At 35.1% G+C, this 24494-nt stretch overlaps 1 protein-coding gene across 1 annotated transcript; it reads right to left on the bottom strand.

The window, feature by feature from the left end:
- Positions 1–13351: 13351 nt before the first annotated feature.
- LOC134229931 (uncharacterized) lies at positions 13352–14168 on the bottom strand. The gene is made up of 3 exons (XM_062711714.1): positions 14007–14168; positions 13792–13924; positions 13352–13552 (listed from the first exon to the last, which is right to left on the bottom strand). Exons 1-3 carry the CDS (start codon positions 14166–14168, stop codon positions 13389–13391), a joined length of 459 nt encoding a protein of 152 aa, XP_062567698.1. The 3' UTR covers positions 13352–13388.
- Positions 14169–24494: the final 10326 nt, after the last annotated feature.

The following is a 24494-nucleotide window of genomic DNA, read 5'->3' as shown; positions in this document are numbered from 1 at the left end:
TCCTTCCCTAAATCAAGAGTCCCTGTAGTTTAATTACTGATAACCTCTGTGTACCTAGTAAAGAATTCCCCAAGTGGTCACAGTGATTTATTGCTTCTTTCAGAAGTAGGCAGTTACAGACCAAATCAGAAGCTTCAATAACGGCACATTCACATGTGTTAGTGTTTATGTTTGATTATTGTTAAATAATAAGAAAACAAATTAAATAATCAGCAAGAATTTTTCATGCATTATAAAGCAGTGATTAAAATTGTTTTCTCAGCCAAAAATCTCAAAATTGACAAAATTCTTGAAAAAAGCCTTTGGTGTATCCTTAAGCAGTCGGCAGTAGACTCTTTCAAGTTTAACAGCATTAACAGGTTGTGGTACGTATTTATATGTTCGGTTTGAAATTGAGTTGAAAAGATGTGCAAATGAAATTCAAAATTTATGTGTAATGACCTTACGTTAGAACAAAGAATATTTGAGTAGCTTCTCCTTACATTTACGAACTTAAATAACTTACCGGGGAAAATAGACCGATTGGGATAACACAATAAGTAAGTTTTTTGTGTTCAAGAACTTTAAATTATTTCAGAGAATGTTGGTCATGCCACGACAATATTTGAGAACGTTTTTTTTTTTCGATTGAGCCATTTTGAATTTGGACGGAAAATTTCATCAATGCGCGTAGCACATCGATGAAAAAGTTTTCCGTCCAAATTTTTCTTTGATACTAGTACATAGATCAAAGGAAAAAAATATTACATTCATTTCTTAAATAAAACGGTGAAATTCAAACTAATTGATACTGTCACCTCGTAAAAAGGTTTTCTTGAATCTGTTAAATTTCATTAATTTATAAGTACAACAGAAGACCCCCCCCCCTTTCAAAGTGATTTAAGTAGCTTGTAGAATTTTAACACATTTTCAGTATGTGAGTTAAAATTTTCTTTACTATTTAGGTTAAAGTTATATAGCTAGAACCGAAAAGAATTAATTTGAGAAAGGAATATTTTTTCACTTTTTAAATAACTGTTAGTCAACACAGTCTCAATGCAGACTGTTTCGAAATGCCTCATTATAAATGTTGAAATAAACTTTCTATAATTTTGGAATTTCATCGTATTTATGATGTTGTGATAGAATAATTGTTTAAATTGCATAACATACAAATTCCATACAAATTACATTACATACATAACAGCAGATGGACAATATATTACTACTATTATCTAATATCATAATATTAGGCATACCTTTTGTCTTCTGTTCATTTACCTGGAGTTGTGTCGATCATGTGTCCAATTTACGTACTATATGTTACACAATGAAGAAATGTTGTAGATCTAACTTCAGCGCATGGTATATATAGGTGTGATTTTGATGAGATGTCAGTCATGTTTTTTTAACTTTTCTGGTTCAATCCATAAAAATATCCATAAAATTTATAATGCCTAAAATTTACCTTAATTGTGTTATTCTAGTACTCCAAATGTTTGGGTCATTTTTCATATCAATGTTGTGTCTTGTCACGCGTAGAAATATACATAGGGAAATGTGCGCTAAAGTTGTTTGTGTAGCCTTTTAGTTGAACAAGTTCTTAACGTCATTCTTAAAGATAACATTCACCTGCTTGGCGCAGTGGTTAAAGTGTCGGCTTTAGAGTCTCAAAGTTAGGAGTCAATCCTTACTTCGCGGGTTCAAATCCCGCTAGGGACGTGGAGACTGGTTCTTCAGATGAGGCCGTGTAAACCGTGGCCACGTGTCATAGTAGGTGCTGGCACAATAAAGATCCATCAATGCTCAAAGACCCTGAGTGCTGACACCTTAAGAGCAAAGGACAAAATTTGTAGTCCTCCACCGGCAAGTGTTGGTGTTTCCATGTGAATTAAAATACTCCAAAAGGACATTAAAGAAGAAACAAAACAAAGCTTTTGTTTACAATATTTAATTTAATTTGACTAAACTGTTATAAGAAGCTCTGAGTATATTTAAGTTGTTGACAGGTCATGGAACTTTATACCATCTCTAATGGTTTTAGATGTTCATGTTTATAGTTTTTCCACTTTTTTAGCTCACCGGAGCCAAAGGCTCAAGTGAGCTTTTCTGATCACAATTTGTCCGTTGTCTGTCGTTGTCGTCGTTGTCGTTGTCGGCGTTGTCGTTGTCATAAACTTTTCACATTTTCATATTCTTCTCAAGAACCACTTGGCCAATTTCAACCAAACTTGCTACAAAGTATCCTTGGGTAAAGGGGATTCAGATTTGTTCAAATGAAGGACCATGCCCTTTTCCAAGGGGAGATAATTATGAGTTAGAGAAAAATTAATGACATTTTAAAAAAAATCATCTTCTCAAGAATCACTGGGCCAGGAAAGATGAAACTCATATTGAGTCATCCTCAGGTAGTGTAGATTCAAGTTTGTTCAAATCATGACCCCAGGGGAAGAGTGGGGCCAAAATGGCCGATCAAAGTTTTACATAGGAATATACCGTATAAGTAGAATTTTTAGCGATAATTTAATTTTGACATTATTAGCGAGGGTACGGAGATCGCTAAAATTGAATATCGCTAAAAATTGATTGCAATTTATTTGTTATGACTTCTTTAACATTCATTTCAAGATCGCTAAAATAACATCTCGCTAAAAATCAATTACCTGTTTTTCAAGGCAAATCGCTAAATTTGCGTCTCGCTAAAATTTCCACTTATACGGTATAGGAAAAATCTTTAAAAATCTTCTTTTGAAGAACCATTGAGACAGGAAAGATGAAACTCATGTGGAATCATCCTCAGGTAGTGAAGATTCTAGTTTGTTCAAATCATGACCCCCCAGGGTAGGGTGGGGCCAAAATGGCCGATCAAAGTTTTACATAGGAATATTTAGGAAAAATCTTTAAAAATCTTCTTCTCAAGAACCACTGGGCCAGTTAAAATGAAACTCTTGTGGAATTATCCTCAGGTAGTGTTGATTCAAGTTTGTTCAAATCATGACCCCCGGGGGGAAGGGTGGGGCCAAAATGGCCGATCAAATTTTTACATATGAATATATAGGAAAAAATCTTTTAAAATCTTCTTTTCAAGAACCACTGGGCCAGGAAATATGAAACTCATGTGGAATTATCCTCAGGTAGTGTAGATTCAAATTTGTACAAATCATGACCCCCGGGGGAAGGGTGGGGCCAAAATGGCCGATCAAAGTTCAAAATTCAACCCCCCCCCCCCCTCCTCAGTAAACTTTAAGTTCTGATTTCATATATGCTTTTTCCTAGCCAATTGCTCAGGTGAGCGATGTGGCCCCTGGGCCTCTTGTTTTTCATTTTTAGCTCACCTCAACGAAGTTGGGGGAGCTTATGTGATACCCTCGGCGTCGGCGTCCCGGGTTAACGTTAAGTTTTTTGGAGCAGTTTTCTTTTTAAGTACTTCTACATGTATGTCCTATATTGATTAGACATGCATGGAAGATGTTGCTTGTGTGTTTCATTGTACCATTCAAAGTTTCAGATGCTGCAATTTCAGCAAAGGAATGACCAGGTTAATGTTTTTGGTGCAGGTTAACATTTTTGGTGCAGTTTTTGGTGTAGGTCTCATTTCCGAGTAACTATAAGCCCTATGTTGACCAAACTTACATGGATGATACATCTTAGGATGCATACTACCAGCATTGCTTCGGATGCTGAATCTGACCAATATTTTCCGGTTGAGTGAACAGGTTAAAGTTCTTGATGTAGGTTTCATTTCGAAGATACTTTGAGCCCTATAATGACCAAACTTGCATGGATGGTACATCATAGGATGTATTCTACTAGACTTGCTTTGGATGCTGAATCTGACCTACATTTTTCGGTTGAGTAAACAGGTTAAAGTTTTTGGCGCAGGTTTCATTTCCAAGATACTTTGAGCCCTATAATGACCAAACTTGCATGGATGGTACATCTTAGAATGTATTCTACTAGACTTGCTTTGGATGCTGAATCTGACCTACATTTTTCGGTTGAGTGAACAGGTTAAAGTTTTTGGTGCAGGTTTCATTTCCAAGTTACTATGAGACATATAATGACCAAACTTACATGGATGATACATCTTAGGATGCATACTACCAGCATTGCTTCGGATGCTGAATCTGACCTACATTTTCCGGTTGAGTGAACAGGTTAAAGTTTTTGGTGAAGGTTTCATTTCAAAGATACTTTGAGCCCTATAATGACCAAACTTGCATGGATGGTACATCTTAGGATGTATTCTACTAGACTTGCTTTGGATGCTGAATCTGACCTACATTTTTCGGTTGAGTGAACAGGTTAAAGTTTTTGGTGCAGGTTTCATTTCCAAGTTACTATGAGACATATAATGACCAAACTTGCATGGATGGTACATCTTAGGATGTATTCTACTAGACTTGCTTTGGATGCTGAATCTGACCTACATTTTTCGGTTGAGTGAACAGGTTAAAGTTTTTGGCGCAGGTTTCATTTCCAAGTTACTATGAGACATATAATGACCAAACATGCATGGATGATACATCTTAGGATGCATACTACCAGCATTGCTTCGGATGCTGAATCTGACCTACATTTTCCGGTTGAGTGAACAGGTTAAAGTTTTTGGTGAAGGTTTCATTTCAAAGATACTTTGAGCCCTATAATGACCAAACTTGCACAGATGGTACATCTTAGGATGCATTCTACTAGACTTGCTTTGGATGCTGAATCTGACATACATTTTTCGGTTGAGTGAACAGGTTAAAGTTTTTGGCGCAGGTTTCATTTCCAAGTTACTATGAGACATATAATGACCAAACTTGCATGGATGGTACATCTTAGGATGCATATTACAAGACCTGCTTTGGATGCTGAATCTGACCTACATTTTCCAGTTGAGTGAACAGGTTAAAATTTTTGTTGCAGGTTTTATTTCTAAGGTACATGTACTATGAACCCTATAACGACTAAATTGCATGGATGGTACATCTTAGGATGCATACAACCAGACTTGCTTCGGATGCTGAATCTGACCTACATTTTCTGGACAAGTAAACAGGTTAAAGTTTATGGTGCAGGATTCATTTCCAAGTAACTTTGAGCCCTTTAATGACCAAACTTGCATTGATGGTACATCTAAAGGTGCATTCTACTAGGCTGGCTTCGGATGCTGAATCTGACCTTTATTTTCTGGATTAGTGGAAAGGTTAATTTTTTATACAGGTTTCATTTGCAAGTAACTTTAAGCCCTATGTTGACCAAACTTGCATGGATGATACATCTTAGGATGCACACTAATGGACTTGCTTCAGATGCTGAATTTGACATACATTTTCCAGATAATAGACCTCGTAAAAGTTATGGGTGCAAGTCTATCACCAAGAAACTATAAGGCTTATATAAACCAGTTGCACAAATGATGCATCAAGGGATGAAAACTCTCAATCTTGCTTCAGATGCTGGATTTTAATTACATTTTCATGATGAGTTTTTAATTTTTATATAGGTCTATTCCAAAGTATCAAAATTGCATAAATTTTGCATTTTTGGATGTACACTTTTTGTTGGTTAATTGTGTGACTTAATTTGCCTTACTTAAAGACAACACACGTTGAGGTGAGCTCTGTAATCTCTGATTACCTATGTTTGTACATTTCCATAAATTTTTAGCTCTACTGGTCAGAGACCAGACGAGCTTATGCGATAGTAAGGTGTCAGTCGTCCGTCCGTCTGTCTGTCCGTCTGTCTATAAACAATTTTTCAAAACGCAATTCCTCCTACAGTTTTAATCTGATTTTAATATAACGTGGCACACACGTAGACTACACTAAGATACATAAAATAGTGCATCGGTTTTTGATTTCAATGAACGATGTTGCTGTGGTTACTAAAAATAGAATTTTCTGTGAAATTCATTTAAAACGCTACTTCTCCTACAGTTTTGATCTGACTTCAATATAACTTAGCACACAAGTAGACTACACTAAGATACATAGAATAGTTCATCGGTTTTTGATTTCAATGAACGATGTTGCCATGGTTACTAAAAATAGAATTTTCTGTGAAATTCCTTTAACCCTTTAACCCCCAGAGACGCATTTGGACGCACTTTCACCCTCACAGACATAAAAGTGTTGGCGTTTTGTTAATAATTGGGATACCACAAAACAATTGATATTTTCTTAAACTAGAGAAGAAACTGAACAATTTTGCTACACAAAATTTTTCTATTTGATGTTAGGAAATTATCATAAACCTGACATGAATATTGCATATCCTACCAGGAAATTGAGAAAATTACGCATAAATGACTGATTTTCAGCTATTTTCTGTTTGCTTTATCTAAATTACAACACAAAATAAAATTAAAATAAATGCCATAACCCAAAAGTTTGGAACTTTCCCTGCAATTTTTATGATTGACGTTATAAGGTACACGCATCCGTTACAGAGATATTTGTTGTTGAATATTGGATCCTTTACGAGTAAAACACTCAAAATGCACTATGACGTCATTTGACGGTTTACGTGTACAACGAATTTGTTTATGAACGCAATGTAAAACAAACTGAATCTTTTGATACTTGGTACAAATTTATTTTTTTTTAAATGAATAACTCGTAAAGAAGAGTTAATGTTCGACATGATCTGAGCCATATACATAAAAAAATCCATAATTTTGGGAGATATATGTAAATGTAGTAAAAGTCATTGGCTCAGCGCCATGATTGCGCACACCTCTTGTTTCAGAAACCCCTGTCGAATTTGGTATTCCTGTACATGTACTAATTAAGGAGCAGTTCATAAAAAATAATTCAATATTATCGTTATCATTTTACAAATCAGAAATTATGCGTGATCGAGAGCATGACCCAAACAAACTCAAACAGATGCAAACTCGTATTGGGAGGGGGGGGTGTCATAGGAGAATTGATGTTTATTTAGTACGTCTGGAATGGTGATCCAAATTTAAAATAATGTGTACAATACTAAGATTTATTTATTTATTTTTTTCTAAATGGATAATTTCAAATATTTACCACAGCATGAAGGTTTGATTACTTCTTTTTTTTCCAGTCAGTTTTTGCAGGTATAATTATAATTAGTATTTAGGCCCAGTTAAGCCTTTGATTTAGCACTAAATATGGCTAAGGGGTGTTCCATCTATACCTAATTACTGTATACAGGAAAATTTTTGCCCTGGTTTTATTTTCGCTTCTTTTGCCCTCTCCTTGATTGGGCAAATTTAAAACGGGGCGAATTCAAATTGTAAAGCATAATTTCTTAAACAGATTTATGAAAGTGTGAATTTAAAACAGGACAAAATTATACTCAAGTGGAAAAGGACGAAAATAACTTTGTATACAGTAATACAAAGGGCTCACAGTGTGACCGGTCTGATGGGAATGCTTATTCCTCCTAAAGTCACCAAATCCTATATCTGGATTTTTTTTTTTGATCAATGACTGGTCGCTGACTTAGCCTTTTTTTTCTATTTCACTTGTAGACGAGTAAAAAGCTCCAAAGTCTTAAACACTCGTGATAATACATGTGCTGTAAGTTTTTCAGGCCACACAGAGTAAAAACAAGTCTCTATCAAACTTGATGAAGTTAGAAAACTTGGGATTAACTAAAATAATTTTTCTCGTTGAATAGCCCTTTACAGATTAGCCGGGATTACAAGGTGTGCATTGAGGAAGCTGAGAAAGTTGAATAATATATACTGTTATAAAAAATAAATAAAACCGAGCTAGTATGTAGTCTGTGCAAGATGATCGCGCAAAAATAGTAAAATGCGCTATCGAATTTCAAAGTCGCCTCTGGTTTTTAAAATGCTGTGGAAATAAGTTAATGAAAGTTTAATCAGAATTATCCGGAAATTCCCTAAAAAAGCTTCACAATTTTGTTAAAAATTTGTTTTTAACATCATAAATCAACGGAAAATATTTTGAAAATCTTTTATTCCAGCGATAATGAATTGTTATTTAACAGATTCATCCAAAGCTTTTGTCAATTCACACGGGGGTATCTTTGCAGAAAAATATATATTTTGTTATACCTTTAAAAATTTATTATACAAATCTATACGGAAAAGAGTCTAACATTTCTAATGTTTTGCTTAGCGGGCATAAAAAATCGATGTTGGACCGCTGATTCAGAATAAAATGTTGGACCGGTCGATGAGATGTTGGACCGCTTACGTCACAGAATGGGTGAAACTTAATCTCATTTTCATTTGCTGGTGTTCAAAAGTGACAGACCTATTGTTACATCATGAAAGACAGTACAAAATACGTGCAAGTAAAACAATGGGCCACATCGCTCACCTAAGCAATGGGGCTAGGAAAAAGTGGAAATAAATTATTTTTGATCAATTTAGATCTAAAAGTAGTCCCATGACCAATCATGGCTTTGCTATTCTTGAGAAGAAGGTTTTTAAAGAATTTTTTTAAAGAATTTTTTTTAAAGAATGTTGCTATATATGTCTATGTAAAACTTTGATTGGTCATTGTGGCCCCGCCCTACCCCCGGGGGTCATGATTTGAACAAACTTGAATCTACACTACCTGAGGATGTTTCCCCATAAGTTTCAGTTTCCTGGCACAGTGGTTCTTGAGAAAAAGAATTCTAAAACATAACACCAAATTTTCAATAATTCCCAATTATCTTCCTTGGTTGAGGGTGTGGCCCTTCATTTGAACAAACTTGAACCCCCTTCACCCAAGGATGCTTTGTGGCAAGTTTAGTTGAAATTGGTCCAGCGGTTCTTGAGAAGAAGTTGAAAATGTGAAAAGTTTACAGACAGACAAATGGACAAAAAGCTATACAGAGAGACGGACGCCGGACAAAATGTGATCAGAAAATCTCATTTGAGCCTTAATTCGGCTCAGGTGAGCTGAAAAAAATTCTCAGACAAAATGTGTTTTGTCGACCCTCGAATCAAACTGTCTCCCTTCGGCCTAACGGCTTCAGGCAGACAGTTTGGTTCTTGGGTTTAACAGAATGCATGTTGCCATCGAACTCAGTCATACAATGTATATTATTTTACATTTGTTAATCATATGGAAAAAAATGAAAAATCATCTATCCATATCCATAAGTATTTTGAAATCTGAGTACTATTTTAAAGTCTGGTGATGTTTCAATGGATGAACATTTTCTTGCCCCTTATAGAAAGAGTTGTAATTAAGAACAATTAATAATTTGACACCGTATTAAGGAATCGAAAGGCGTGTGCGTAGTGCTTTCCCATGGCCCTATGGCAGTTTTTTAAAACTTATAGATGAGCTAGTGATATTAATGTTGAGTACATATTGTGGAGAATTCTAATCTTCAGACTTCTGGAACCTGCAGACAAGTAATTTTATTCTATGATAAAACTCTAATAAATTGTTGGGGGGGGGGGGGGGGGGTTGATGTCAAAAATGACTAGGCATTGCACATGTACAGGTGCATCTAAAACATTTGGCACCGTTTAAGGTACCTATCGTTCCATGATAGGGAGATCGTGGGTTCGAATCTCGACCGCGACTGACCTAAGATGATATAAAATGGGTAGCATCTGTTCCTTAGCTATGTGCTCGGAACTTGACGTTAAAGATTTGAGTTGTATGAGACCTTAAAAACCAAGGTCCTGTGTCACGTCAGGCGTAGGCATGATAAAGATCCCTCACTGCTCAATGTCCCTGAGAACTGAGTAAAGGTCAAAGGTCAAACTTTGATCGTCAGTATATATGGTAACGTCTCTACGTTAGTGAACATTTTTGAATGGGACATAAAACAACATACAATCAATTAATCTTAGACATATGGCTTTTTTTCTAGGAAGAAAATATGGTATTTAAGACGAAATATTTTCTTTCATGAATCTGACGATGATGACATCAAATCAACACTAACGACTTAACAACTTAACAAAGGAATATAAAATAGTCTTTATAGGAATATTATTCCTCATCTCCCTTTGACCAACGTTTTATAAATGTCAATTTTTGTAACATCATTTGTAATTTCAATGCGCAGCATGGCATTGAATACACGGTGTAGTTTACCACATTTTGTTGAAATCGTAACAATCTGTAAGATGCCCCCTTCTCAAAATTCCAATTTTTTTGTTACCATGGCAACACTTTTCATTGAAATGAAAGTACTAAAATAAAAAAAAAAATTGTGTGAGTGTTCTCTACAAGTGTACCAAATTTAATTTCAAATCAATCGAAATCTGTAAGAGGGAAAGCGATTGAAAAATTGCTTACATACGTTCAGACAGCTGTAATGCCGCAATACATTACCATGTTTACGGTTGCAGACATTATGTCAAACCCCTCTTTAAAATAAAATTAATAAGTGTAACTTAAAACTAGTTGACAATTAATTCTTTGTTTCTGTAGTATCAATCAATTTTCTGTTCTGGAAGCGTTATTTGTAAATTTGTTTGTATTTATGGGAAGTAAAAACGAGAAAAACACATATTTTGGCAATGATGGGTCTTATCCGTTGCCATGGCAACCACAATGTCACTTTACTCAACAAAATTAAATACTTTAAGATTTTACCTTTCAGAAAATATACAGGTTGCTCTATGTAAAAGTGACTAGAAAATATCCAAATTTCAATTCGAAAATTTTTAGTCAATTTGCAGTAAAAACGCAAAATCTCTGGTAGTTAAAGTGTTAAAACACTACTCCTTCTACAGTTTTGATTTGATTTCAATATAACTTGGCACACAAGTAGACTATACTAAAATACATAGAATAGTGCATCGGTTTTTTATTTGGATGAACGGTGTTGCCATGGTTACTAAAAACAGAATTTTCTGTGAAAGTCCTTTAAAACGCTACTCCTTCTACAGTTTTGGTCTGATGGCAATGGCTTCTTTCCTCATCCTTTGTTGTAAGTACAAACCAGTACAGCTACAGTCTCGATAGAGACTTCTGGTTCTTAAAGTGCCCAACCAATTTTATTTGGAAGCATTTTTGTCACAATATAAATACATGTATAAGCTATATTCTAGTTCCAGGTGATTGTTAGTTATGATGAATATACAGTGTACTTGTAATGGTTTGGGATGTCATCAAGGATAGCTCAGTCAGAAGACATCTGACTAGTGATGCAGGGATCCAGGGTTCGATTCCCGGTTCCGCCATACATTCTCTCCTTTAATGTTACATACTCTTATTAAGTAAAACGTTAGGATAGAAGTCTGTCATTCTTAATGATAACATTCACTGAGTTGAGCTTTCAAATCTTTATTTATGTTTTAGATGAGCATCGAGTTGAAACAACTGTGTCTCTACGTGAACCAGAAGAATGTGATGAGGAAGTGACAGGTAATGGATCAGCATTACTAGTTGTTTGTGTAGCCTTTTAGTTTAACAAGTTCTTAACTTGTCATTCTTAAAGATAACAGTCGCCCGCTTGGTGCAGTGGTTAAAGCGTCCGCACTAGAGTCTAAAATTAGGAGTCAATCCTTACGTCGCGGGATCGAATCCCACTGGGGACGTGGAGACTGGTCCTTTAGATGAGGCTGTATAAACCGTGGTCACGTGTCAAAGTAGGTGCTGCCACAAAAAAGATCCCTCACTGCTCAAAGGCCCTGAGTGCTGAGCATAGGATAAAATTTGTAGTCCTCCACCGGCAAGTGTTGGTGTTTCCATATGAATGAAAAATACTCCAGAGGGACATTAAAGAAGGAACAAAACAAAGCTTTTGTTTGTCTCCAAGCAGCTGAGGAGATGTTGAAAGATGGAACATCAGAACCCCAAAGTTCCAGTAGTGATACTGCAGAAGGTTTGACATCGAATGAAAGAGATATTATTGCAGCCCGGAGGACCGGGCTGCTCTATACATATAAGTTTAAGTGTTGGTATATGGGGATTGGGGTGGGAGTAGTTATTCAAAATTAAAGGTTTTCTAAACATTGAAAAGATTGTTAATCAGAATGTTCTTTCCCTTTATAAATTACGAGATACATAATATATTTACTTCCATAAAGTGATTCTCTAAAGATAGATATGTTTTTCACATTTAATATATAAAGTTGTTTATCATTTACTATCGAAAAAACGACAGGTCCCCTTTTTTAGATCATCGAATTTTACTTCTCGCATAAAAACGTACTATGCACACTTCGTGTTTTATATTCTAAAATTGAAAATTAAATACATTTTTGAATATAGGTGATGCATGTGTCTACCTTCAATTTATATTTTATGCAGCCAACATTTACTCGAGGAATTGAAGTTTAAAATGGTATCGTTTTTGTTTGACATTTATCCGACTATAAGTTTTCCAAATATTCGCGACTATCGTCTCCATCAATTAGACGCATGCCTTTTCACACGTATCGAAGCGGTTTGATGTCAAAGGTCATTTCCATTGTTTACTTTATATATTTCCCGGGCGACAATTGATGGTTACATCAATGTTTTCTTGTTTCTTATGTTGCAGGGTTTGTACTCTTTCGTTGTTAAAAAAAAGTTTGGTGCAATACCTTCAATTATTACATTAATTGAGAAACTGAAAGATAAGGATGGAAATTCAAAACTGATTTCTGTGAAATCAAGAGGTGGTTTAGTGCAGCCAATCTCTGCATTTATAGATTTTGTAATGTTGTTGGAATTTATCTTTAGAAATTTATGTAATGCAGCAACAGATTTATCTGTTCCTTCACTTCAACTGTTCACTGATTCTGTCTGTCAGAATGAAACTGTTGTCAGCGTATTTTATAAATGCACATACCACACTGACACAGACTCTTCTTCACAAGAGAAATTGATGCTTTTTGTTCTGTCTGTGTTCCATAAAGTAAGGTGTCATGCGAAATGTAGGCACACCATGGAAAAGTATCTTGTTAAGACAAAAACAGCCAGAAAACAGAAGTCACTTCGTAAGTCTATTGATTAGATAACCATCCTGAGAGATATAATTCTTTGTAACATTTGATACACCAAAAATGATATACATGTAATTATTTGAATGATTGTTACATTAGAGGGCTGTATGTTATATGTGTTTCTCTATGAAAGAAAGTAAAAGAAATCTAGACAACAATATTACTTTAATATTTTTTTTTTATATTTAGTGCCTTTTAATGCGTTTCAATGGGCTGTTGGATACAACTGTTGGTCTCTTCTCCCCATTTCTGCCAGCTGTATTTCCCTTCGGATTAACAGTAAATGCAAGATCTCTCTGCAATCGCAGTTGGTTTTCTTGATAACTGAAATTATTAATAATTGGTAATAATGATTGATGCTTGGTTTTTTAAATATAATTAGAAGTATAAAGAAATTATTTGACTAACTATATTTCTCAATCTTTTTTAATATCTGATGATGAAAGAATAATAGGCCAATGTGACTCAGGTAAGCACAATGCCCCATGGTCCTCTTGTAGTGAATAGAATGAAGTTAGTTGTACACATTTTACTCGAACCTGAACTGATGAGCAGTAGGGTTGTCGTGCCGTGATCCAAGGCCACGGTGCCTCTCAAAATGCTCTTCAAGTGGATCCTGGCAGAAGTCGTGGCTTAACACGTATGGTAGTCCTTGGCCTAACAGGTACTTAGTTGCCTCTATGAAAGCATTGACTGTAAATTCCAAAGCATATTCATGATATATTTTTCCTGATTTAAAATTCTGACATTTTTAGTTCTTGAATTTCTTCTTTTTTTCATGAATACAAATTTGAGAACAAGGGTATTTGACTTGGAAATACCATTTTTCATTCATTATGCATGAAAAAGGTAAGTTTTGCTAAATTTATTGTGAAAAGTTATGTAATGACATAGACATAAATCATATTAGTTCTGAACTTCATGTGCTTCACCTGTCATAACAATCCCCTCATATGTTTGATATGAGAGGAACATTTTGTTTTGTTCAGATTTCGAAAATCCTTGTCTGTTTTTTACTGTCGTCATCCACTGCTCCAGATATCCAAGGAATTCTCTTTGCAGGAACTGAATAACAAAATAAATGTTTAAGTTATTGAATAAGTCAACTATAGATTAAAAGTGACTTACATTACAAGTGAAGTGATACCTGAAATCTTTGATCATTTTGTACTTTGTACGGAGCCAGATCCGGTTTCCGAACACGGACAGACTCTTGCAGTGAACGGCCATTCAGGCAGTCAAAGAATCTGTCGACCAGGGAGAAGAATTTTGCAGTTTCAGACATCACTGGTCCATAGTATCCTGCCATGACTCTTGAAACAGAGTCACTCAAAACCTAAATTTATCATTAATCAACTCTTATTAACGCAAATCAAACCATTCAACATATTATTAAATGAAAGTTAATTGGTTAAGAACAGTTTTTTAAACCCAATTTTCTCACCTGGGCTGCAAGTCGCACACTCATAGTAGAAGAAGGGGTCAAGTATACATGGTCATATCCCAATTTAGTCCTGTACAGATGCCCTTGAGTATCATCTCTATAAATTTGTTCAACATGAGTCCATAAGATGTTTTTGTTGTTGTTCTGGAATAATAAACAGTATTCCAGTTTTATCTTAGTTAACAATATGACTAACAGACATATGTAGGATTGAACGGCATCCTATTTTTAACATGATTTTTTGTTTTCATTTTTATCAATGATTGGAATTTATTGTGAACAAGATACATATTGTGACATATTGGTAGATCCACAAACCCAAAGATACTTTGTTCCCCCAGGCTTTGACTTGTTGATGTTGTTTCTGATAGTCTTTATTAAGTGTGGGGCATCAGAAATGAAATACACGTTTCGACTCTCTGCTGAGAATTGGTTATCGGCTTTGTAGACCACGGCCTCATTCCCTACTCTATGTAGTATGTACAGACGTTGATTTGGTGACGCTTTGTCACTGGAGGATGAAATCACCTATGTCATAGATGCTATTTTAGAAATACAAGTACATAAACCAATGTTACTTTTATGCAAGTTCACATTAAGAAGAGATATACCAGACCTTTACTCCAGATGCCTCTAGATAAGCAACAGCTCTCCATAAAAGAGGATAAAGGACATCTGCTGTTGCAGTTTTAGTTGGGAAGTGCCCAATGGACATCTTGATGTGGGAATTAATGCCCACCACCATGAACACAAGGACATGTGAGGCAATTCTGTTGATTTCATCCTTCAATAAACCATGGAGTACATGTAATTGGTAATTAAAAATCTTGATACATGAAATATCAAATGGTCAGAAGCATACCAAGTATATCATGTTCAGTATGTCAAGGTCATATTATTTACAGATTAACATTATGCTTAAATGTTTTGCACAATTTCTGTACAAGACACACATAGACTGATACAATTGTAACTAAAAAATTGGTTTGAGCGAGTTGTATGTGAATTTACATATTGAAGAAAACCTCATCAAATTTCCATGAATCTGGGTTTGTAAAGCCTATGACCTGGTCACTTCGTCTATCAAAGACAAGATCTTCTTTTATTTTCATCTCGTCATGTAAGAGTGCTACATATCTCTTCTCTGGGGGAAAGTTTTCTGCAATCTTTTTCAACTCCTTGAAAATAATGCTGTTTTTATTCTTATTTTTCCTTTTTTTCCAGGCATTTTACAAAGTTTTCTCTTATAAATTCCTTGCAAATATTATATTTTAGTGCTACTTCATTTATTAAAATTCTGGAAAATATTTTCATTTAAATATTCTATACCTCAAATGCATGTGTCTGAAAACCAGACTTGGGTTGAATAAAGTTTGTGTAGTCTCGCAGTGTGGATTTATTTGGGAGGCGCAAAATGCCAGTTTCCTTAAGAGCTTCATATGCCCTTGAACTTTGGTACTGCAGGTAGATGGCAAACCTTATAATCATGGGATGCCACCTCATTCCTGATAAAACATTAAATAGATGGATTACGTACTACATAATTGGCAAGATAAACTTTTGGAAATAATTTTTAAACAGCCTCTTTTATGGAAAAATCCACCTTTCTCCTACAAGACCCTGCTATATGAAAATAATTTCTTGCTTTGAATTTTTCTTTTATCTTCTCAACATGGAAATATGCACAAGTTACATGTATGTTCATGAAGTTATGCTTTAGTTTCATCTATAGTGAGTTCAAAGAATGCAAAAGACTTAAGACTATGGTATGTCCTTTTCCATGCATAAAATAACATAACAAGGTCAGTTTAGGTTAAAAAAAAATAACTTAAAATTTGTACTGAAAGCACCCAAAATAAGTCTCGAATCAAAAAGTGAAATATTAGGTCACATAGGCATTATGTAACAAAGAATCTGTGAAAGTCTCATTTAATTAAATTTCATTTAGTGGCTAAAGATGAGTTGCAGATAAGAGATTGGTTCTCCTAAAGCATAACAGACAGATGGACGGATGGACACCCTGATCACTATATACCCTCCCACTTTTCAAGCAGGGGTTATAAAAATGTATGTATACATGTACCTTTAGGACTTTTTGAGAAGGCTTTTTTTTTGTTCCTTCCAAAACAGATCCATTAGACTGTTGCCTGGCGTTCTTGACTCTAAAGATGCAAAAAGTCCTTCATCTACATCATCTGCCACCACTGCAGTGTCATCCTGTTTTAAAGACTTTAAGACTTTTTGTAATTTTTTGTTCCCCTCCCTTGCAGCTTTTACTTCTTCGATAAGATTGCTTTGTGACAGTAAGGCCAAGGGAGTATTGGGATGCAATTGTCTACTATCACATGTTTGTCTCTCTTTAAGATCCTTAAGCAAGTTTTTGCAATTATCACAGAGCCCGAGCTTTGTTGCGCCTGAGCAGCTATGAGCCCGTAAAATGGCAGTGGTAATTGGCTTACCATCTCTAATGGTGGTTGAAACAAACCTATACCCTTCTGAGCTCCTCAGCTTCTCCTCGGGAAATTCAGAAAGACCAGGGCATTTTACAAGTTCATCAACTTTTTAAAGATAAGATGCCAATGACACTTTCTCCACCGAACTGGCCAAGCCTCGGACACATACCTCTGATAAATAAAAGGAATTTAAATAGAGAAATATGTTATTTATAAAATACATGACATTGTGTGTTTCTAGAAAACTTTTATTTAGTTCATTGGACATGCTCTAGGGCACAGTCTATAATCTAGTAAAACCAAGAAGCATAATTTCTCTTATGCTTAACCATTTATAATAGAATATTACTGATAGAAAGATTATTTATTGATAGACAGGAAGCACCTGCTTTGTGTCTATTGATCATGCTTTAGCCTTTCAATGTTCATCATGAACCTTCCAAGTCAATACTACAGCTTTACTTTGACAGATAAATTATGTGAGAATGAAACATATGTAGGTTAACTGTTGATGGTCCAGCATTAGTCTGACAAGTAGAAAAGTAAATTAGAACTTTTATAGTAAAAATCAAAGTTTTTCATTTAACATAAATTTTCTACACTGAGAATATGATTATATGTCAAGTCAAAAGGCTTAGGGAAAATGTAGAGTAATCATTAATTGGCATTTTGAGAAATTTGAAAATTCCACAAGTATAAAAAGAAAAAAAATGTATGACCAATACCTTTATCAACTTACTGATATTAATGTTCCAGCATCTTCTGCCACATGAATGCTAGTGAACCTGCACTCTGATGTAAATTAAATCATCCAAAATAATTTAGTTTGAAACTGCAAACTGAGAATTTTTAAAAACAGTTTGACAGTCAAATACTATTTTGAGAATGATTTAAAAATTATTTCTGTTGATGATCCAGCATCGCCCTGACCAGCAGAAATGTAAAAAAAGAAAGATAAAACAAAACAAGAGGCCCATGGGCCAATGTGCTCACCCAAGTAATCTCGGCTGTAACTGTTCTTGAGAAAAAAATTTAACATCAATATTATTTTCTCTTTTCACATTTTTATCTCAATTCATTCCCCACCCACCCCCTTCTAGCTTCAAGGAATCAGCTAGGTTTAAATTAAATCATTCCTAAATTAATCTTGGGTTGCCAAGATATCATTAGGAATAACATTGCTTAAAAGTGAAGTTTTCTTCATACATGCACTAGGAAAATTAATTGATCCTCCTTTTATACCCTGCATAACCCCAGGGTCAATAACTTAAAACTGACTATACTTTACCTTGGAATGTTCACTCAATATCAAATTATCTCATTTACTGAATAATCTTATTAATTAGCATGACTCTACTATATATATATACTGAAGATCAGAAGATGGACAAATTGTGAGTCAAAATCGAGAATACAAATGAAAACATAATTTTTAGTAACACACACCTCCAAAAAACACGCTGACTGAAAAGTCATCACTTTTGCAAATCTGTCCCACTGAATGGTCATATTGCCCAAGGACAAGAAGTGACTGATTGTATTTTAACACAATCCAGTCTTCACATTTCTTAGCATCACTATAAACTTCTTCCAAATTGTAGTATACGACTCTCTCTGGTACAACTGGTAATTGACGCTGAGTCTAAATTTCAAGAAAATATCTATGATCATAAAAATGCACATTTAACTTACTGAAATTATTATTTGAAGAACATTCATAAGAAACTAGTCAGTAAAACCTGTTTCATTAAAACATGTGCGTGTAATAGAATTCAGTTGAAACAAGCAAGCAATTTATATTATACATGTACATGTATAAATACTAACTGGAGCTTTCCTTGGTGGTGGGCAAGGAGTCTCTATTGATTTTTGGGGCATGTTTAGGGTTGGTAAACTTCCAGGAACAAGCTTATATCCTTTCCCTGTTAAAAAAGTCATGTGATGGTAAAATTCTTGCAACAATCTAAATATAAATAAACTTTCCCTGTTGAAGAAGTAGATAAGACAAGACAGGTCCAGCACAATACCCTGATAAAGGTATATAGCTTGATAAAGCTATATAGCTTTTTCAAGGTATTTAAAATACCTCGATCAAGGTATTTTATGTAATGAAAATTCAAAAAAAAAAATTAAAAATTAAATACTGAAAGTCGAGTTTTGAGTTTTTGACAGTGTGTCTATTGGTCTATGAAAAACACTCTGGTATCAAAAAGACGTCATAAAATGACGTCACCTCTTACGACACGTTTTTATAATGATTTGTATGTGTTTGAGTACCTTACATGCATGGGTGAATTTACTGACAACAACTCAGAACTCGACTTTCAGTAATTAATTTTTAAAGAATTTTTTTTAATTTTCATTACATAAAATACTTTGATCAAGGTATTTTAAATACCTTGATAAAGCTATAAAGCTTTATCAAGCTATATACCTTTATCGGGGTATTTTGCTGGACCTGCAAGAGTTGTGTGATTTGTTATAATAACACTGCAGGTAAAGTCTAATAAGTCCAGGTTGATATCCCTTCCTTTAATATCGTTACACCGATTCGCCACCGGTGATAAGATAGAAATGACTGTGAACACTGTGTTCTTTCATATTTAAAAAAATTGAAGAAGAAATACGTGTGTATTTATAGATAATTTCAGTATTAACTACTCTCAGATAAGTTTAACATAGTATACAAACAAATGTACCGTGAAACAACAAACATCTTTCTTCGAAATGTGTAGAGCAAATATGCAGAGTATCTGCATTGAAAGACGCATCAGCAATATTTACAGAGGCTATTAGCCTAGATCTCCATAAGTCCGAGTGGGGGTCTGTTGCTTTTGGGAAGGTGAAATAGCTAACCACTTCATTCGCACCCTTAGTTCTTCCCTGGTAATTGAAACAACCTACTATACAACAATGTTTCCCCACCATTGTACATTGAACATGTTGAAAACCGGGAGTTTTCTATGCATCCCGGTGATGGCGCTGCGATCGCAATAAGATCTCTCCAATAGAAATATAGGGATGACGTCACCAGTCGGCAGTCCCTTCGATTTATGTCTATGCAATTTCTTAGTATATCATCTGTTAAAAAAATTGTATGATAATCATATGTTCATATGTTAATCAATACAATAATATAAAATTAAATATCGCATCCTATCATATCTACAACATATATATCATATAATACCAAGATTTTTCAGATATGGTGTGTTGAAAATAAATTTTATTAACCAGAGATAAAATTGGAAAGTTTGTCTTTGGTTCTTAATTCAAAATGACGTTTTGTCTACTTATAAGAACGGCAAGAAATATTACTGTCAAACTTTCAGGGATTATAGATCCGGCTTACACATTTTATGGGTTCAAAATATTTTTTTACATTGAGTATCAAAAAAATTGATACAATATCATATCGTATCATCTAACTTTTTATAATATTACATTGATATTATACATATATCACATGGCTTCGAGGGTTACATACCAGAATATTTGCCCCGAGGTGACAGGAAAGCCCTGGAGTGTTATGTCACCCGATGCCGAAGGCAGAGGGTGACATAACACTCCAGGGCTTTCCTGTCACCGAGGGGCAAATATTCTGGTATAGTCACCCGAGAAGCCATGTGGTATATGTTATATGACATTTTTAAAATTAAAGGAAAATTTAAAATCATTCAAAATTGTTAAAATGTACACAAATAATCCAAAAATGCCTTCTTGACGTTAAGAATAACGCTCCGTTGTTTACATTTGCTTAGTAACCGACGTCATAACACCTCGAACCCGAGCAAAAATGCGTAACGTAAAAACACGCTAACGTGATCGAAATAGTGACATAACTGTTTCCGGCGAGGGTTGACATAACTGTTTCCGGCCGGACATAACTGTTTCCGGTGTGACTTGGCATTTTTCAGGGTTTATAGCGAAACTTATTACATTTGTGATATAATAGGAAAACGTATTCAAAAATGTTATATTATATTATATTGTATCATATTAAACAATATTGTTTCATACCATACAATACTATATCATAGGAATTATGTTGTTCCATTTATCAACAAACACATCTATCTATCGAGCAGGTTTGAGCGAGGAGATTTCTTTAGTATCCTTGATAATGGAGATCAGGCTCTGCATCTGCAGCAACTTCTGCGTTTCATTTATAATATAGTTAAATCAACTATGAAAGCTATCATCTATAAAAATGTGACCTGTTCCAAAACAAGAGGCCCAGGGGCCACATCGCTCACCTGAGCACATCGGTTAGGAAAAACACATTATCCGATCAGAACCGAAAGTTTACCGAGGTGGGGGGGGGGGGGGGGGTAGGGGTCAATTTTAATACTATTTGAGAATGCCTTCATATCACTACAGCATATGACTTTGCTGTTATTGATAAAAAGATTTCTTTTTTAAACATTTTGTTCCTATATATCATTTTGTAACAATTATTTAGAATTAATTTGATTCCCCATTGTTTCCCTCCCTATCATAAAGGGCTATGATTTGAACAAATTTAAATCTTCAATACATGAGGATGCTTACACGCCAATATGACTAAACATAGCTTTTCTGTTGGGATTTTTTTCCTTTATTTGATCCACCATAGTGGCCCCACCCTACCCTTTGGGGTTATGATTTGAACAAATTTAATTCTACACTACATGAGAATGCTTCAACATAAATACTAGTACTACTTATCATGGCTTTGCTATTCTTGATAAGAAGACTTTTAAATATATTTTAATGTAAAACTTGGATCCCCCATTTTAGCCCCACCCTACCCCCAGGGGTCATAATTTGAACAAACTAGAATCTAAACTATCTGAGGATGATTCCATATAAATATCTCTAATCATGGCTTTAAAGTACTTGAAAAGAAGATCTTAAAGTTTTCCATATATTCCTATGTAAAACTTTGATCGGCCATTTTGGCCCCACCCTACCCCAGGGGGTCATGGATTGAACAAATTTGAATCTACACTACCTGAGGCTAATTTCACTTGAGTTTCATCTTTCCTAGCCCAATGGTTGTTGAGAAGAAGATTTTAAAAAGATTTTTCTTATATATTCCTATGTAAAACTTTGATCAGCCATTTTGGCCCCATCCTACCCCCGGGGGTCATGTTTGGAACAAATTTGAATCTACACTATCCAAGGATGGTTCCACATGAGTTTCATCTTTCCTGGCCCAGTGGTTCTTGAGAAGATTTGTAAAGAATTTTCCTATATACTTCTATGTTAAACTTTGATCGGCCATTTTGGCCCCACCCTACCCCCAGGGGTCATGATTTGAACAAACTTGAATCTACGCTACCCAAGGATGATTCCACATAAGTTTCATACTTTCCTGGCCCAGTGGTTCTTGGGAAGATTTTTTTAAAAATGCCATTAATTTTTCTCAAATTTATGATTATCTCCCCTTGGAAAAGGGTGTGGCCCTTCATTTGAACAAACTTGAATCCCCTTTACACAAGGATACTTTGTGGCAAGTTTAGTTGAAATTGGCCCAGTGGTTCTTGAGAAGAAGATGAAAATGTGAAAAGTTTACGACGGCAACAACGCCAAGGACTGCAACGACGACAGACAACGGACAAATTTTGATCGGAAAAGCTCACTTGAGCCTTCGGCTCAGGTGAGCTAAAAAAATATTTTGGCAATATGCTTGATTATTGCCTTACTAAATGCCTTTTAAGCACTATTTTTTCTCATATTTTTCAAATGTACCGTATAAGTAGAATTTTTAGCGAGGATTTAATTTTGGCATTATTAGCGAGGGTCCTGAGATCGCTAAAATTTAATATCGCTAAAAATTAATTGCATTTTATTTGCAATAACTTCTTTAATAAGCATTTTAAAATCGCTAAAGTTACCTCTCGCTAAAAATAAATTACCATTTTTAAGGAGAAATCGCTAAATTTGCGTCTCGTGTGGCCCAGCCCAATCCCCGGGGGTCATGATTTGTACAATTTAGAATCTACACTACCCAAGGATGGTTTCACATAAGTTTCAGCTTTTCTGGCCCAGTGGTTCTTGAGAAGATTTTCAAAGATTTTTCCTATATATTTCTATGTAAAACTTGGATTCCCCATTGTGGCCCTGCCCAATCCCCGGGGGTCATGATTTTAACAATTTGGAATCTACACTACCCAAGGATGGTTTCACTTAAGTTTCAGCTTTTCTGGACCAGTGATTCTTGAGAAGAAGATTTTCAAAGATTTTTCCTATACATTTCTATGTAAAAATTCGATTCCCCATTGTGGCCCCGCCCAATCCCCGGGGGTCATGATTTTAACAATTTAGAATCTACACTACCCAAGGATGCTTTCACATAGGTTTCATTTTTTCTGGCCCAGTGGTTATTAAGAAAAAGATTTTCAAAGATTTTTCCTATATATTTCTATGTAAAACTTTGATTCCCCATTGTGGCCCCGCCCAATCCCCGGGGGTCATGATTTGAACAATTTAGAATCTACACTACCCAAGGATGCTTCGACATAAGTTTCAGCTTTTCTGGCCCAGTGGTTCTTGAGAAGAAGATTTTCATAAATTTTTCCTATATATTTCTATGTAAAAATTTGATTCCCCATTGTGGCCCCGCCCAATCCCCGGGGGTCATGATTTTAACAACTTATCATCTACACTACCCAAGGATGCTTCCACATAAGTTTCAGCTTTTCTGGCCCAGTGGTTCTTGAGAAGAAGAATTTCAAAGATTTTTCCTATATATTTCTATGTAAAACTTGGATTCCCCATTGTGGCCCCGCCCAATCCCCGGGGGTCATGATTTTAACAATTTAGAATCTACACTACCCAAGGATGCTTCCACATAAGTTTCAGCTTTTCTGGCACAGTGGATCTTGAGAAGAAGATTTTCAAAGATTTTTCCTATATATTTCTATGTAAAAATTTGATTCCCCATTGTGGCCCCGCCCAATCCCCGGGGGTCATGATTTTAACAATTTGGAATCTACACTACCCAAGGATGGTTTCACATAAGTTTCAGCTTTTCTGGCCCAGTGGTTCTTGAGAAGAAGATTTTTAAATGACCCCACCCTATTTTTGTATTTTTTTTATTATCTCCCCTTGCGAGGGGATATGTCCCTTCATTTTAACAATTTAAATTCCCCTTCACCCAAGCATGCTTTGTACCAAGTTTGGTCAAAATTGGCCCAGTGGTTCTTGAGAAGAAGTCGAAAATGTGAAAAGTTTACGGACGGACAGACGGACGGACGGACGGACGACGGACACAATGTGATCAGAAAAGCTCACTTGAGCCTTCGGCTCAGGTGAGCTAAAAAACTACAGTGTATCACTTGTTCATAATAGGATTATTCTCCAATGTTCTCAAGTATTTAACCAAAATTTGTATTGACAACACAAAAAAGACAACACAAAAAACTTGTACAGTAGAACTTTAATCACAAAAACACTAATATTCGGGGTTACAAAATCAGTTCAACGAATGCAATAACATGAAAACACTGCAACAAATGTAATACTGAAAGTTGGACTTACAATTACATGAATAAGCTAGACTTATACAATAAGATGTCAGTAAAGATGAATGGTTTTTCGAATGATTCAAATAAAAATCCATAAATCCCACAAATATAATCAAAACAAAAAAAACAAATACATATGTACATTAAAGAAAAGAAAATTACTGATTATGATGAACATTACCTTACCAGGTGTATGAATTGTATTAAAAAAACTTTGTGTTTAAAAG

Source organism: Saccostrea cucullata, unplaced genomic scaffold, assembly GCF_032062105.1.
Source record: "Saccostrea cucullata isolate Sc308-1 unplaced genomic scaffold, CSIRO_AGI_Scuc_v1 ctg17413, whole genome shotgun sequence".
In the NCBI taxonomy this organism is placed as follows: Eukaryota; Metazoa; Mollusca; class Bivalvia; order Ostreida; family Ostreidae; genus Saccostrea; species Saccostrea cuccullata.
The sequence above is the reverse complement of the archived record's forward strand: the minus strand, read 5'-3'. Positions and strand labels throughout refer to the sequence as shown.

Bases quoted from the DNA above. Each gene is read 5' to 3' on its own strand.
- LOC134229931 (XM_062711714.1), bottom strand. From the start codon at position 14,168: ATGGCAGGATACTATGGACCAGTGATGTCTGAAACTGCAAAATTCTTC. The intron at 13,925-14,006 runs GTATCACTTCAC...TTTGTTATTCAG, and splicing joins AAAATGATCAAAGATTTCAG to TTCCTGCAAAGAGAATTCCT. The intron at 13,553-13,791 runs GTGAAGCACATG...TGGAATTTACAG, and splicing joins TGAGGGGATTGTTATGACAG to TCAATGCTTTCATAGAGGCA.